Source organism: Lipotes vexillifer, unplaced genomic scaffold (genome assembly GCF_000442215.2).
Source record: "Lipotes vexillifer unplaced genomic scaffold, Lipotes_vexillifer_v1.1 scaffold1261, whole genome shotgun sequence".
Lineage (NCBI taxonomy): Eukaryota > Metazoa > Chordata > Mammalia > Artiodactyla > Lipotidae > Lipotes > Lipotes vexillifer.
Window position 1 is genome coordinate 1,361,157 of NW_006796548.1, and position 16,736 is coordinate 1,377,892.

General features: G+C 41.8%; 1 protein-coding gene across 1 annotated transcript in view; it reads right to left on the reverse strand.

The window, feature by feature from the left end:
* Window positions 1-16,736, reverse strand: part of RNF19B (ring finger protein 19B) — a 24,968-nt gene that overhangs the window by 7,868 nt on the left and 364 nt on the right. Inside the window, 5 exon segments of the mRNA XM_007468697.1 lie at window position 1; window positions 4-122; window positions 1,268-1,409; window positions 3,031-3,236; window positions 16,153-16,736. The exon segment at window position 1 is cut by the window's left edge and continues 34 nt beyond it; the exon segment at window positions 16,153-16,736 is cut by the window's right edge and continues 4 nt beyond it. Of these exon segments, the coding sequence (XP_007468759.1) occupies window position 1; window positions 4-122; window positions 1,268-1,409; window positions 3,031-3,236; window positions 16,153-16,736 (1,052 nt within the window).

The window sequence follows — 16,736 nt, forward strand, 5'->3', positions numbered from 1 at the left end:
GAATGGCAATGCCAGCAATGAGGGATATCCCCACCGGAGCACCAATCAATGTGCCCAGCTGCCAAAGAATTTTCTTCTTACGGCTCCATGGTTTCTTGCCCCAGAATGTACAGCCAGAGGGGCTACAGAGGAAACATGCTGAAGTTAATGTCAATATTACAAATGCACCTATTGTCATCAGAGAGCTTGATAAGAGCAAGAGCCTTCTTTTCTATAGGAGTGATTAACAGTTACAAGAGGTTACAAGAAATGAATTTATTACATGATGGGGAGCAAAGGACAAGGCCAGACTATTAGAGTTCTGGCTCTTTACTTTTTTTTTTCTTTTTTCGTAAAGGCAGGCCTCCAGACTCGAAACAAAACCTCTTTTCCATTCTCTTCTGCTGCACTCTGTCCTCTCTAACCCACCAAACTGAACCTACTTCTTTGAGTGATACTACGTGGGATCCTGCATAGTCTATGCACTTGACATCTCATCCATACATACTGTGTCCTGCAGCTAATGAACTCTCTCTGATTTGCATAGTTTTCTTGGCATATGTAGATACTGCAAACCATCTTCCTGGGATAGGATATAAAAAGACTTCATCATACCCTTTATGACAGTTTCATACTCTGAGTTTGGCTACTTTTACACTCAGCCCTTCTGAGTCCAACCACTTTTGTCCACTCCCTTTGTACTGTCTTCTCTACTAGATAAGAGTAAGTAATTTTGAAAGTAGGGATGATGTCTTACACACCCCTGTGTCCCCAATAATTGGTATACTGTACGTAACCAAATGTTTGCTAAATTGGAAATGAAAATGTTTCATCCACACGATGAATGTTAAGTTTGTAAATATTAACTCCTTCAGGACAATATTTTAATGACTACTACATCCAAGGAACTGTAAAAAGGTAATACTGGCCTGAAGACTCTTAAAGAACATGAAGAAGTATGGAGATAAGATAACACAGAAGAGACACAGATAATCTGGGACATAGCATTTATGAAAGCAAAATGGAAAAAGGTATATTGGGGCCAGACTGCAGAAAACCTTAAAAGCCATGCTAGGGAAACTGAACTCTATCTGGAAGGTAATGGAAAACAGTCACTGGAAGTTGCTGAGCTGGAGAAAAACATGATTGGAAGGGTGTTTCAGAGGAACTTTTTACAGCTTCCTTATGCTGTAATGAGAGGACAGACAACGATGTTTCTTTGACATCCTTTTCCCTAAATCAGTACGAGAACAAGACTATAAAAACAACAGACACTTTCTCATCTCACCTGAGGTAATGCAAGTCTGAGATCTCCTTCATACAAAGCCAACAGAATTCACAGCCACACACTGCACAGGTCATATGATTACAGCTTCCATCATTCATCTTGATAATGTAAGCACTGCATCGTGGGCATGGCTTGATGTCATCTGCTAAGTGGGGGAGAAAGAACGGGTAGAAAAATATCCCTAGTTAAACCTCGTTTGATTTTATTATTCCTAGGAGTATGCACAAGAAATGAAGAGGCAGTCAAGAATTCTTGACTGAGGATTCCAAATTGTGCAACCCACTTCACTGGAAGGCTGGCTATGTCTAGACCTCAGGAAATTTCATAAAATGGATCCTGTCTCATACTGAGCTGCCTATCCCCCAATCTGGCATCTTACACAGCACTAGAGCCACACTCTGAGCAAGGAGACTTCCCTAGAGAGAAAGATGGTTCCAAGAAAAATGGAATTTCAGCAGCCAATAGGCTGGCAGAATTAAAAGCACAGTCCTACAGGAAGAATAGTCTGCAGCCTGCATTTGGCTTTAAGTCTTGAAAAATTTTAGTTCAGGAAACTCATTTCTCAGGTACAAGTATCACTGTGATTTGCTGTTAACATAATTCACAGTCCCTTCCCATGATACTTTAAAATTCAAAACCTACAAACAATTGAGTATGCTATATAGCATACACCTGGTAATTTTCACAGCAAGCTAGGAACTATCCTATTACAAAGAGAATTTAGGAGATTATACTGTGCCAGGAAAAAGTGAACGGTAAAATCTTTCCTACTAGCTTCTCTCAAATGACATCAGTGAAATAAAGTACACTTATAAAAGGCAATAAACCCACTGACATTTTAAAAGAGGTTCACTCTGACATGTCAAGGTTGGAACTGAATGTGTGATATTCCTCCTTTTAAGGTTAATCATTAATCCATACTAATATTATTTCCTTTTCTTAAATCTGTACCCTACTTCCAAAACCAGTGATGTACTTAAAGCTAGTAGGAAAACAGCACAGTTTTAATACTAAACGTCTTTCTGCTCACAGTGAAAAGTTCTGAAAAAGCCCCTAGCTAAAGGACCCAACTGCTCTCCAATCTGAGACATATTACTAAGAAGGTAGAAAGTACAGAATTCAGTTTTGCTTTATTCCAATTTCACCTGGGTTGGACAACCTATAAATGGTCAGAGAGAGAAGCTACATACCAAATACAGTGTTGAAAGTATTACCAAATAGTTTCTGCACTTGGGACTTCCCTGGTGGCGCAGTGGTTAAGAATCCGCCTGCCAGTGCAGGGGATACAGGTTTAAGCCCTGGTACGGGAAGATCCCACATGCCACGGAGCAACTAAGCCTGTGCACCACAAATACTGAGCCTGCGCTCTAGAACCCGTGAGCCACAACTACTGAGCCCGTGTGCCATAACTACTGAAGCCCACGTGCCTAGAGCCTCGTGTGCCACAACTACTGAAGCCCGTGTACCTAGAGCCCGTGCTTCACAACAAGAGAAGCCACTGCAATGAGAAGCCCGGGCACCGCAACGAAGAGTAGCCCCCGCTCACCACAACTAGAGAAAAAGCCCTAGTGCAGCAACGAAGACCTAATGCAGCCAAAAATAAATAATATAAATAAAAATAAATTTATAAAAACAAACAAATGAAAAACAAATAGTCTCTGCTCTCTAATCCTTGAGTTATACAGTAAGGTAATCTCTCCCAGCTTTGGGCTCACATTATGAAATATCAATAAAGAGACAAATGAGACAATGCCAACCCATACCTGGTCCAGATTCTTGCCCATAACTGAGACCTGAAGTGTGCTTGGTCCGAACTCGCAATGTGTGCGCCCTCTGCTGACGGGCCATATCGCATGTCTGATTTGGATGCCATATTTGCTTGCAGTGGTAACAGAACTCAGTCTGGCAGCCTTCCCTCTCACAGGTCAGCTTTGGGCAGCTGGCACAGCCATAGGCAATAACAGCATACCTGGGTAAGGAAATAGGAAGAGATATAAGTAAGTTAAGACATGCATCAGTCCCAGTGGGGTAACACTGTGTGGTACCCCCACCACTTCATATGATGCAGAGGAAAGAACACACATATAACAAATAACACACGCACGAGCACACCTAACAAACTGTAAAATATTCTGTGTGAGAAAGTAAATTGTTTCTTGAGATTCTAAAAACTCATATCATTTATTTCCTGAAAAAGTAGGGGAAAATATCATACTTAGCCTGAATTTTTTTTTTTTTGGTCGCACTGCATGGCATGCAGGATCTTAGTTCCCCGATCAGGGTTCGAACCTGTGCCCCCTGCAGTGGAAGTGTGGAGTCTTAACCACTGGACTTCCAAGGAAGTCCAGCCTGAATTTCTAGCATGTATTCAGTCATAGTTTAAGCTGCTTTAGGAGCAGTTTGTCCCAGCAAGTTTCATAAATAAGGGTACAAAACTATTTCCTTTTGATGATTTGATATATTTAGAGAAAATAGAATTTGTTTAAAGGATAGAACATTTGTAAAATAAAGTACAACAGCAATAACTAAAGCAAGTATACTCTTTTAAAATTGCAGTTTAGTTGATGTACATTATATAAGTTTCAGGTGTACAACACAGTGATTCACAATTTTTAATGGTTATATTCCACTTATAGTTATAAAATATTGGCTATATTCCCTCTTTTGTACTATATATCCTTGTAACTTATTTATTTTATACATAGTAGTTTGTACCTCTTAATCCCCTACCCCTATCCTGTCCCTTACTCCTTCCCTTGCCCCACTGGTAACCACTAATTTGTTCTCTATTTCTGTGTCTGTTTCTTTTTTATTATATTCACTAGTTTGTTTTATTTTTTAGATTCCACATATAAGTGATATCATCCAGTATTTTTTTTTCTCTGTCTGACTTATTTCACTGAGAATAATACCCTCCAGGTTCATCCATGTTGTTGCAAATAGAAAAATATTTTTTATGGCTGAGTAGTATTCCGTTGTGTATATATACCATATCTTTTTAATCCATTCATCTGTCGATGGACATTTAAGGTTGTTTCCATATCTTGGCAACTGTAAATATTGCTGCCATTGGGGTGCATGTATCTTTTTGAATTTGTGTTGGTCTTTTTTTCTTTTTTAAGATAAATACCCAGGAGTGGAATTGCTGGGTCCTAGGGTAGTTCTATTTTTAATTTTTTGAGAAACCTCCATACTGTTTTTCATAATGGCTGTACCAATTTACATTGCCACCAATGGTGTACGAGGGCTCCCTTTTCTCCTCATCCTTGCCAACATTTGTTACTTGTGGACTTTTTGATGATAGCCATTCTGACAGGTGTGAGGTGATGTCTCACTGTGGTTTTAATTTGCATTTCTCTGATGATTAATGATGTTGAGCATCTGTATGTCTTCTTTGGAGAAATGTCTATTCAGGTCTTCTGCCCATTTTTCAATTGGATCATTTAAAAAACTTTTTTGATGTTGATCTGTATGAGCCGCTTATATATTTTGTTTCTGTTTTTTATTTTAAAAATTTTTTTAACATCTTTATTGTAGTATAATTGCTTTACAATGTTGTGTTAGTTTCTGCTTTACAACAAAGTAAATCAGTTATATGTATACATATATTCCCATATCCCCTCCTTCTTGCGCCTCCCTCCCACCCTCCCTATCCCACCCCTCTAGGTGGTCACAAAGCACTGAGCTCTTCTCCCTGTGCTATGCAGCTGCTTCCCACTAGCTATCTATTTTACATTTGGTAGTGTATATATGTCAGTGCTACTCTTTCACCTCATCCCAGCTTACCCTTCCCCCTCCCCGTGTCCTCCAGTCCATTCTCTACATCTGCATCTTTATTCCGCCTGTCCTGTCCCTAGGTTCATCAGAACCATTTTTTTTGAGATTCCATATATATGTGTTAGCATACAGTATTTGTTTTTCTCCTTCTGACTTACTTCACTCTGTATGACAGACTCTAGGTACATCCACCTCACTACAAATAACTCAGTTTCGTTTCTTTATATGGCCGAGTAATATTCCATTGTATATATGTGCCACATCTTCTTTATCCATTCATCTGTCGATGGACACTTAGGTTGCTTCCATGTCCTGGCTATTGTAAACAGTGCTGCAATGAACATTGTGGTACATGTCTCTCTCTTTTTTTTTTAATTACCTTTCTTTAAAATTTTAATTTTTTTAACATCTTTATTGGAGTATAATTGCTTTACAATGGTGTGCTAGTTTCTGCTTTATAACAAAGTGAATCAGCTATACATATACATATATCCCCATATCTCTTCCCTCTTGCATCTCCCTCCCACCCTTCCTATCCCACCCCTCGAGGTGGTCACAGAGCACCCAGCTGATCTCCCTGTGCTATGTGGCTGCTTCTCACTAGCTATCTATTTTACATTTGGTAGTATATATAAGTCCATGCCACTCTCTCACTTCGTCCCAGCTTACCCTTCTCCCTCCCTGTGTTCTCAAGTCCATTCTCTACATCTGCATCTTTATTTCTGTCCTGCCCCTAGGTTCTTCATAACCATTTTTTTTTTTAGATTCCATATATATGTGTTAGCATATGGTATTTGTTTTTCTCCTTCTGACTTACTTCACTCTGTATGACAGACTCTAGGTCCATCCACCTCACTACAAACACCTCAGTTTCATTTCTTTTTATGGCCGAGTAATATTCCATTGTATATACGTGCCACATCTTCTTTATCCATTCATCTGTCGATGGACACTTAGGTTGCTTCCATGTCCTGGCTACTGTAAATAGTGCTGCAATGAACGTTGTGGTACATGTCTCTTTTTGAATTATGGTTTTCTCAGGGTATATGCCCAGTAGTGGGATTACTAGGTCATATGGTAGTTCTATTTTTAGTTTTTAGTTTTTTTCTTTTTCGCTGCATTGGGTCATCATTGCTGCATGCGGGCTTTCTCTAGTTGCGGCACGTGGGCTCAGCAGTTGTGGCTCGCGGGCTCTAGAGCGCAGGCTCAGTAGTTGTGGCACATGGGCTTAGTTGCTCCACGGCATGTGGGATCTTCCCGGACCAGGACTCGAACCCGTGTCCCCTGCGTTGGCAGGTGGACTCTTAACCACTGTGCCACCAGGGAAGTCCTATTTTTAGTTTTTTAATGCACCTCCATACTGTTCTCCATAGTGGCTGTATCAACTTACATTCCCACCAACAGTGCAAGAGGGTTCCTTTTTCTCCACACCCTCTTCCTGCTTATATATTCTGGATATTAACCCCTTATCAGTCATATCATTAGCAAATATTTTCCCTCATTCAGTAGTTTGTCTTTTTGCTTTGTCAATGGTTTCCTTTGCTATGCAAAAGCATTTAAGTTTAATTAGGTCCCATTTAGTTTTGCTTTTATTTCCTGTGCTTTAGGAGACAGATCAAAAAAATATTGCTATGATTTATGTCAAAGAGTGTTCTGCGTATGTTTTCTTTTAGGAGTTTTATGATTTCAATACTTTTTCATTTTTAAGTTTCATAGTGAAGCTGGTCTCACGGCAGACTGAGAGACAATGAACACAGATGGGTTTGTGATCAACTTATATTGAAAGCTCATTTTGTCTTTCCAAAAAAATTTTTTCCCCAATTTGAATGAAATCAAATTGAAATCTCTTTTCTTGACAGGTTCCAGAATCGAAGAATACCACTCATCTATCTTATGAATTAACATAGAATATGGCCATATCTCCCTCCAATCCCTTCTGACACATATTCTTAGTAAAGATGGACAATTCAGAATCTATCAGCACCAGTATCAACTGCTTCTTATAATTCATGTTTATTTACCAAGAATTACTTTCCTACAAGCAATCCAATATATTAACAGGGCTTCCCTGGTGGCGCAGTGGTTGAGAGTCCACCTGCCGATGCAGGGGACACAGGTTCGTGCCCCGGTCCGGGAAGATCCCACATGCCACAGAGCGGGTGGGCCCGTGAGCCATGGCCGCTGGGCCTGTGCTTCCGGAGTCTGTGCTCCGCAACGGGAGAGGCCGCAAGAGTGAGAGGCCTGCGTACCGCAAAAAAACCAAAAAAACAAAAAAACAATATATTTACAAACTGTTAGCCTTTCTGACTAATTCTAAAAATGTCAACTAAATGCACAGACTAACAAGTAGACACCTGTTTAAAATAATTCTTTTTTTCAAAAAAAAGTAATTTAAACAAACAAATGAAGAATGGAGGACAGCAGTTGTGAAAGTTCAAACAATTTTTAGACAGGTCAATGATTTCAGGCTTAGGTGTTGCCATTGGGGCTTTGTCACCTATTCCATGTTCTACTCCAATAGTCAAAGACTTCAAACAGCTTAAACAAAAGACTAATAACATTTTCTTAGATTTATTCTATGGTTTGTTTGCTTATTTGATTGTGCATTAGATGTTCATGATAGCAACTTAAGTTCTCAGGTTCATCATAGATTCTGCAAGCTGATTTTGAGAATGACACTGAAATTACCGATGACAAGGTATCATCTATGTTACATAATACAGGCTGTATTAAAACTCTTCTCAGAAAGAGCAAAGTGAGAAGAGGTCACTGTATGAATGCAAATGATTCATATCGTGTAGGAGTTCTGAGCAAATTTATCCCACCTAGTTGTAAAATAACTACTAAAGATAAAAAACGTTTCTCCTGAAGAAAGTGACTTGTTCGCTATTTTGTGTTAAATGAGAAAGGTACTGGATGATCTCAGAAAATTATTAAGTCAACTTCTGACAATACATATTAGATAGACTGCCAGTCAGGAAGCCTTGAGCATTTCATGATCCATTCCTACCTCACATGGTGGGAGTAAATATTTATTAACAGATTCTTCTTTTTTTTCAAAGAACATTGGATAGTATTGACAATGTCAATTTTGGGTGTAGAATTTGGTTCCAAGGAAGTAAAATAACCCCAAATACTCAAGACCCCCAGCAACCTATTACCATGACACAGAATTACTCAGGGCACAAGACTTGGCTTTCCTGTTTTTGGGTGCCTGGTCTGGGCTCCTTACCCCTGACTCATACTGCATGACACTGAGCTAATTAAAATCTCCAAACTTTAGATTCTATCCCTAAAATGGTAGTATAGGTGCTTGCAGCCTTCGAGTTTTAAAACTAAACATGTTTTAAATCTAAACATGTTTTAAATCTAAACATGTTTTGGGACTTCCCTGGTGGCACAGTGGTTAAGAATCCGCCTGCCAATGCAGGGGACATGAGTTTGAGTCCTGGTCTGGGAAGATCCCACATGCCGCAGAGCAACTAAACCCGTGTGCCACAACTACTGAGCCTCTGCTCTAGAGCCCGTGAGCCACAACTACTGAGCCCGAGTGCTGCAACTACTGAAGCCTGCACGCCTAGAGCCCGTGCTCCACAACAAGAGAAGCCACTGCAATGAGAAGCCTGTGCACTGCAACAAAGAGTAGCCCCCACTCGTCGCAACTAGAGAAAGCCCGTGCACAGCAACGAAGACCCAATGCAGCCAAAAATAAATGAATAAAATAAATAAATAAATAAAATAAATTTCTATTAAAAAAAACAAAACTAAACATGTTTTAAAACTGCAGTTGAGGACTTCCCTAGTGGTGCAGTGGTTAAGAATCTGCCTGCCAGTGCAGGGGACACGGGTTTGAGCCCTGGTTTGGGAAGATCCCACATGCCGTGGAGCAAATGAGCCTGCATGCCACAACTACTGAGCCTGCGCGCCACAACTACTGAAGCCCGCACGCCTAGAGCCGTGCTCCGCAACAAGAGAAGCCACCGCAGTGAGAAGCCCACGCACTGCAACAAAGAGTATCCCCTGCTCGCCGCAGCTGGAGAGAGCTGTGTGCAGCAACGAAGACCCAACGCAGCCATAAATAAATAAATAAATAAATAAATTTATTTAAAAAAACAAACTGCATTTGAGATCTTGTCCCAAAAGTTATGGTATAGATAAACAGTGCGTTTTGTCCTACTTCTTGGCCTTTGCATATTCTATTCCTTTCAGCCTCGAAACGCCCTCTCCTTACTTCTTGTCCTGGCAAACACTTAGCCATTTAAGAACCAGCTCAAATGTCATCCTCTCTATAAAATCCACTTAACCTCTCCAGGCAGCTGGTTGCCCACTTTGTGCATAATTACTTTACAATACTTAACACATTATATTGTAATTATCTGTTTATATGTATGCTTCCCCAACCAGACTAGACAAGGAAAAGTATCAACCATCTTTTAATCTCCAGGGTCTAGCACAGTGATTCATGCTTAAAATACCTGTGTTGAATGAATGATAGAGACCCTCTCCTGTTTGGGTTTTTTACTTTCCCCAGGTCATTTAGCTCTTCTCCTGGGCCATTACTTTTCCCTAAAGCAATCTTTTAAACTTATCCATGTATCTATTGGCTTTCTTTATGTCAAGTACTATAACTTAATCCTAAAATTCTGTTTAAGCCCCTTTGCGGAGCAAACTCCTAAATTCTGAATAGGGCAATCTTCTACCCCAGGCAGTCAAGAAAAACCCTTCATCCTTGAGACCAAAACTGCCTTGACTATCTTGTTCCCTCTCTTCCATGTCCTACACAGGAGCCTCTCTCCTACTCTGCTTCCTTAGTTGAACAGAGCATTCAGGTCTGCTAATTAGAAGCTAAATGGAAGGTGTAGGAAATTGCATGATGCTAAGAACACAGAAGCATCCTTTCCTCCCCCCATTAAGTTCATACAACTTTTATTAATTTTGTTAATTTCCTATCTTGAGAAACATTATAATGTGTGACAAGCTAGACCACAGCATTACCTTACTCCAGTCCTGGGGGAAAAATTCCCAGTAGTATGAATTTGATTATGCTCCAACAAACCCTGGGAGTTAAAGAAATGTGTTCCTATATTATGTCTGTACTTCACCGTTCCAGGCCATATAACCATTTACAAACAGACCCTGACCATATATAAGGGTGGAAAACATGGGCCAAGTTCTCACAATGAGCCATACTCTTACTATCTTCCTTTTTACTGCGCTAGTTCAAACCCATGTCATCTCTTGACCAGACAACTGCAAGAGACTACAGTCTCTTTATTCCCTACTCCAATCCAAATTCCAGTTCCAGAAGCTTATCTATCATGATGTTACTCTTTTGCTTAAAATCCTTCAACTTACGCTTCTTTGCATGGCATAGATAGACCTATAAATCTGAATCCAATCTACCTTTTCAGATGGATCTCAAGTCACTTCCCAGATCATGTTCCCCATATTGTATATCCAGGGGCTAACCAAACGAGACTCCAGACTTAGTCTTGAATTTTTATACCTCCATGCATTTGCTCATAACATTCTGGTTTAAGACACCTTTTTCTCTACCCTCATCTTTGTTCGTCTGGTATAAATTTCTACTCATATTCTTCAAGCCCTGATCAAACATCACCTCCTCCACGAAGTCTTTATTGACACCATCATGCAAAACCTTTCATCCATCTTCTAGGAAAACTTGTATTTTCTTTAGTATATATTACATTGCATTTATAATTATCTTCCTACTTACCTATCTGTCTCCTCTACCAGGCCAAACTCCCTGTCAAGAGGCCCATGTCTAAGTCCTTTTTGTAATACCCAGTACTCACCTAAGTTTCAACACCATATGATTTTGAAAAGTGTCTGTTTAATGATTACTTGTCTGTCCTCTTCTTGCACACCCTCCTCTTACCTGTTTCTCCTCTCAAAAGTGTGGTGTTTGTATTCTTTATCTCCTGTACCAAAAACTTAACTATTCATCCCATTCTTCTGGGACCTAATTGAAATATTTTGTTCAGAGTTGTAGAAAAACTTGGAATATAGATATCCTAGTCTAGAGGAGCTCTCAATTTACTCAGAGCACAAGATTTAGTGTTAAATAAGGACAGTAACAGAAGGCAGGACAGAATAACTATTAAAGGAGTTTAGAAAACTGCAAATAGGGAAAGTTTCAGGTATGCTTTAAAGATGCAATCGAAACAAAACAAAACAAAACATGTTTCCTGGTGATCTCAGTTTATGGAAATTATACCAGACTGAAGATTTGCATATTAGCATTAACAAGATTTACAGTGTATATTAGTATTTTTTATAGGGTCTAAGGAGCTCAGAAATAGAGTTGCTTTATTTTGTTCAATCCAACATTTCCCAAGCTTATTCAATCATAAAACATTTTTATTTTCAATAGTAATGCCTATACCTTGGGAAATATGATGTTGGTGAAAAATAGAAAACAAGATCAAAAGATGGTTGGAGACCATAAAGGGTCTTAAATCATAAGGATAGATCATATAAAGAATAAGTTCTTAAAGACCTAAGAAGTCATCTTGTAGGTCAGGTATGAGCAGTTTTAAGCAGGGCAATGATATAAAATGTTCCACTTTAGAATGAGTAATCTGGCAAACATGAGAAAGACATATTGGGCTGTAGGATGATGTAAATGGCGAGGGGCGTTGTAGGGGGAATAAAGAGTTATGAAAATGAAGGTACAGAGCCAAATTAAGAAAATGGGTCCAGGGGACTCCCCTGGTGGTCCAGTGGGTAAGACTCCATGCTCCCAATGCAGGGGGCCCGGGTTCGATCCCTGGTTGGGGAACTAGATCCCGCATGCATGCCGTAACTAAGAGTTCGCATGGCGCAACTAAGAGTCTGCATGCCGCAACTAAGAAGTCCACATGTCATAACGAAGAAGCCTGCATGCTGCAACGAAGATCCCGCGTGCTGCAACTAAGACCTGGAGCATCCAAAATAAATAAATAAATAAACATTGTTTTTAAAAGCTCCCCATCTCCACCTTTAGGGCTTCCCTGGTGGCGCAGTGGTTGAGAGTCCGCCTGCTGATGCAGGGGACACGGGTTCGTGCCCCGGTCCGGGAGGATCCCACATGCTGCAGAGCAGCTGGGCCTGTGAGCCATGGCCGCTGAGCCTGCGCGTCCAGAGCCTGTGCTCCGCAACGGGAGAGGCCACAACAGTAAGAGGCCCATGCACCGCAAAAAACAAAAAATAAAAAAGCTCCCCATCTCCCCCTTTAAAAACTAAATTAATTAATTATATCTTTTTAAAAAAAGAGAGAGAGAAGAGGTTCAGGAAGGCTTCAGAAAGTGAAAATCCTCCCTCACTGACTGAGAAATCTGTCTTGTTCAGGGAGCTTGCTCTTCCCTCATAAAAGTGTTAAGAGACAAATAGAAGCTTCCTGTTTATGGGATAATCCAGTCCAGTTATCTAGGATGGCCAATAAGTGATACTACCTTCTGGGGTCAGGTGGGATGGGGGTCTCTGCAGGAGACAGAGGTAGCAATGAGAGGCTGGAGTGGTGGACCTGCACAAAGAATTTAGGTCAAGACAGCCTTATCTCCTGTTCATCTGTACAGAAGATCTGCCCCCTGTATGCCAGGAAATATTCTGTCGTCTCCTTTGCTCACCCCTCAGTCTTCTAGAGATTCTGAAGGGGTTTAAAGATAGGCAACAGGGCACTTGAGAGGAAAACATTACATGTTTACATGATTTGGAGGTTTCTGAAAAGACCTTGTGCTTAAGTAGAGACTCTAAGGGGTAGCATATAAACTGTACCATTTATCAGCTGTGAGACACTGGGTCCCACACTTAAACTTTTCTGAACTGGCTTCTCTTTTATAAAATGAGTTTACCACCATCTACCTGTATGAAACTAAATGAAATTATTTCTGAATGAAGTTACAGTCTGAAGATTATAAAGGACTATAAAAATGTCAGTTATCTTTATTCTGAGTTAATTTTATCTCATTTGAAAGTATGTTTTAAAGATTACACTTGGTGGGAATTCCCTGGGAATCCAGTGATTAAGACTCGGCACTTTCACTGCTGTGGGCCCGGGTTCCATCCCTGGTCTGGGAATTAAGATCCCATAGTCTCGCACAGCCAAGAAAAAAAAAAAATTGCACTTGGTAATATTGTACTTAATAATATTAATAATAATGTGAATGTTTTCCCATAGAAATCAGTTCCCTTATTTATGAATAAAATAAAATTGTATTTAAGTATGAAAAAAGAAAAATTCAAGATTCTTTTCTCTGTTCCACAAATATTTTATAAACAAATAATGAATCGTTTAACATATAGTGTTCTTATTATCGTGAGTAATCACAGTAAAACTAACAATCAGATCACTTATATGCTCCCCTCACCCTGCCAAATACACACATATACACACAGAGAGCAAAAAGGAACTTGATAAATTTGGCTGGCAGGAACTTAATCTGCAGGCAGTAAAGATGGTCAGGTATGAGAAGACACAACTGGGGTCTTAGGCTTCTCTTCTAGTTCTCATCCATGATTTTTACCTGACCCAGAAGAATAGAGCAGTTTGATTAAAACAAAACAAAACAAGTTATTTTTCTCATGACATTAAAAAGAGGTGGCAAAACCACTGGCCACATCCCCACCTATTTGGGAAGTGACAGAAATTTAAAGTTACTCCCTGTTTATCTCCCTGTTTATCTAACACCTTCAACTGAATTCTCAAAACACTCTGAAAATATCAATTAGGCCTCTCAAGTAAGGAAAGGATTAGGCCTATTTCAGGTAAGAAAAATAAAGTAGGTAATAGGCTGTTAACAATAAGAATCAGAAGAGAAACCAGATTCTAGCATTTTTGGCTCTCTCAACATTGTCCTTAGGCCACACTTGATGAAATGACCCAAACAGTAGCATCCCCAATAATGCTGATAAGCCTATGCTTTTTTAAAGCTTTTTATGCTTTGAGAGAAAAGAATACTGGCCTTGGTTGGAGTTAAGACCAGTGTTCCAAGCCTGATTCCACCACCCACTAGTTATATGACCCTAAACAAGTCACTCAATTCATTTAAACTTCAGTTTCCTTATCTGTAAAACAAGATCAAATCTATCTTACAATGTTGCAGGGATCAAATTAAATTATGTATGCCTGACACATAGATACTCAGATGCTAGCTTGCTTGCTTTTCCCAGACTTCACCTTCTTTAAACCCACAGATAACACATTTAAAGATTATATTAAAACTGTTAGTTTTTTAACTAATTAAAAAACACCTCTGGATGGTAGTAATCCAATACTTGGCTAAAAAAAGAAATGGCCTAATTTTTTAATAACTTCCAAATCAGTAATGGTTTAGTTGTCATCATCAAGATTGTAAATTAATTCCTGTTCATTTTTATTGATGTGAGCAAAGACAGAGATTGACTTCAGAGAAATAAAAACAAAAAGAGAACTTTTCCAGAAATATAATCAGTGATGCCACATTTCTCAGTTAAAATTCAAGGAAATTCACATCTGAAAAAGGAGTTAATATATTATTCCAAAGTTAACCAAGCAGTGTTCTCTTAAGTAAATATTCCTTTGGTTCAGAAAATAGATCAATAGTGTCTGTAAAACTTCAATACCATGTAAATTAACCTCTTAAGGCTAGGAAGATCACCAGATGCCCAGATATAAGCAAACTTTTCCAAGAGCCTACGAGGTTCTTTCTGATACTTATTAACTGAAAGTGAAAGTGACCTACCATAGTTAAATGCCCCAACCTTTGACCACAACACTTCAAAGTAATTTAGAAACCCCAACTCAGTGAGCTTAAATAACACATCCATCTCTAAACAAGTCTGTCATAACAGAAAAATAGAAGAAAATAACTCATCTTACTCCCCTAGACACTCTAAGTCGGCTTCTTTTGAAGGAGACAAATAGCAGAATCATGGAAATCTTAAAAGCCTTGATATATAGGCTACAATTAAGAGCCTTTCTTAACTCCTTTGAAAGAAACGAACACTCAGCTTTTTACTAGGAGTCCCTAGCATCTTTTTGTCCTCAAAACATGACACACAAGAATAAAATGATCTGTCCAAGGTCGCAGAGCAGGTAATGGCACAGTCTGACGCCCCTCTTTGCTGCATGCAATCGTTCATGGGATGTACTGACAGTAACACACAATCAGATTTTAACAGGTAAGGGTCGGGGGTGGGGGGTGGGGGTCGGGGGCAGTGTCCACTGAATGCTCCAGATAGTGAAATCTGGTAGTATTATGTCTCTGTGTCTACTGCCTATTTTCTCACTGACCTTAAAAAGTCGGCATACACGGTGCATCGTCAAGAACTCAAGATCAGAGGAGCTGGGAAACACATTTTCTCCTACCATGTCAATCTCTGGGCATCCTTTTCAGTGCCCCATTGCTTCTCTGGACAAAGAAAGGGTCTGTCCACTCTGCACCCTGCCCAAGACAGCAGTGTAAGAACCACAGGGGGCCCCCCAATAGCTTGGCACAGAAGACACACCACAATGTCCACGGTGCCCCCAGAGCGCTGCCTGGGAGCTGTCCTTTCCGGTTAGTGCCATTTCAGTCACCTGCATTCCAACTTTCAGCAGTGGTGGGCAGAAAGAACACCCCTTCTCCTGAAACGCTGCAAAGTATGCCTCTAGACAAATGGACACACCCCTCCAAAGCGCTGTCCCCTCAGAATGATATTCTCATTCCATCCTTTGCCAGATATGCCCTCCCCATCCTCATTAAGACATATCCCCTACCTCTGGACAGAGGGGCATTCACCCGACCAAAAACGGCCTCTCCCTGCCTCCTGACTTGATGGACAGCTCCCTTCTCACCGACTGCTCAGCCCCCACTTCAAGCCCTCGGGCAGTGGTGGGGTGTTGGGTGCGTTTACCCTACTCTTCTGGGCGTGCGGATGGTTAGCGGTTACCGGCTCTCCGCAGTTGCAGCCTGGCCCTCCCTCCCCCTGGTCATCCCTAACCTCTCCCTCCACGCTGGGACACACAACACACACACACACGGTGCGCAAAGGACGGCCCCTGGGGCCGGTCACACGCGGTGACCAGCCCCAGGCCCCAGGTTCCCTCCGGCACGGCCACCGCCCCCGGGCCACGCCCCCGCTCTCACCCGCAGTCCGGGGCAGGGCACCAGCGGCAGTCGGGGTCCGAGGCCAGGTAGCGGCGCAGCATGAACTCCTCGTACTTGTGCATGAGCGGTGGGTCGGCGAGCAGCAGGCGGATGTCGTGCGGGTTCAGTCGCTCGCTGCACTCGGGGCAGCTGATGGGGACCCGGCTCTCGCTGATCTCCAGGCGCAGGTAGTGGCGGAGGCAGTCCCGGCACGAGCGGTGCGGACAACTGAGGAGGCGCGGGGCCCGCTCGGGCGGCAGCCGCACCAGGCACAGCGGACACTCCACCTCCTCCGGGCCCGAGCTGCCGCCCTCCGCCGCCTCCTCATCGTCTAACCCGGGCCCCGCCGTCGCCGCGGCCTCCGCCTCGGCCTCGGCGGCCGGCTCGGCGGGCAGCGCCTCAGGCGGCGGGGCCAGGGCCGCGGCAGGGGCCGGGGCGGGCGGCGGCGGCGCGGCCGGGGGTGGCGGCTCGGCCTGCGGCTTGGCCCGGGCGTGGCGACCGCGGGCCGAGGCGGAGAAGACGCTGTGGAAGGTGAGACGCCGGCGCCGGCCGCCGCTGCGGCACTTGGGGTCGGGCGCAGCCGC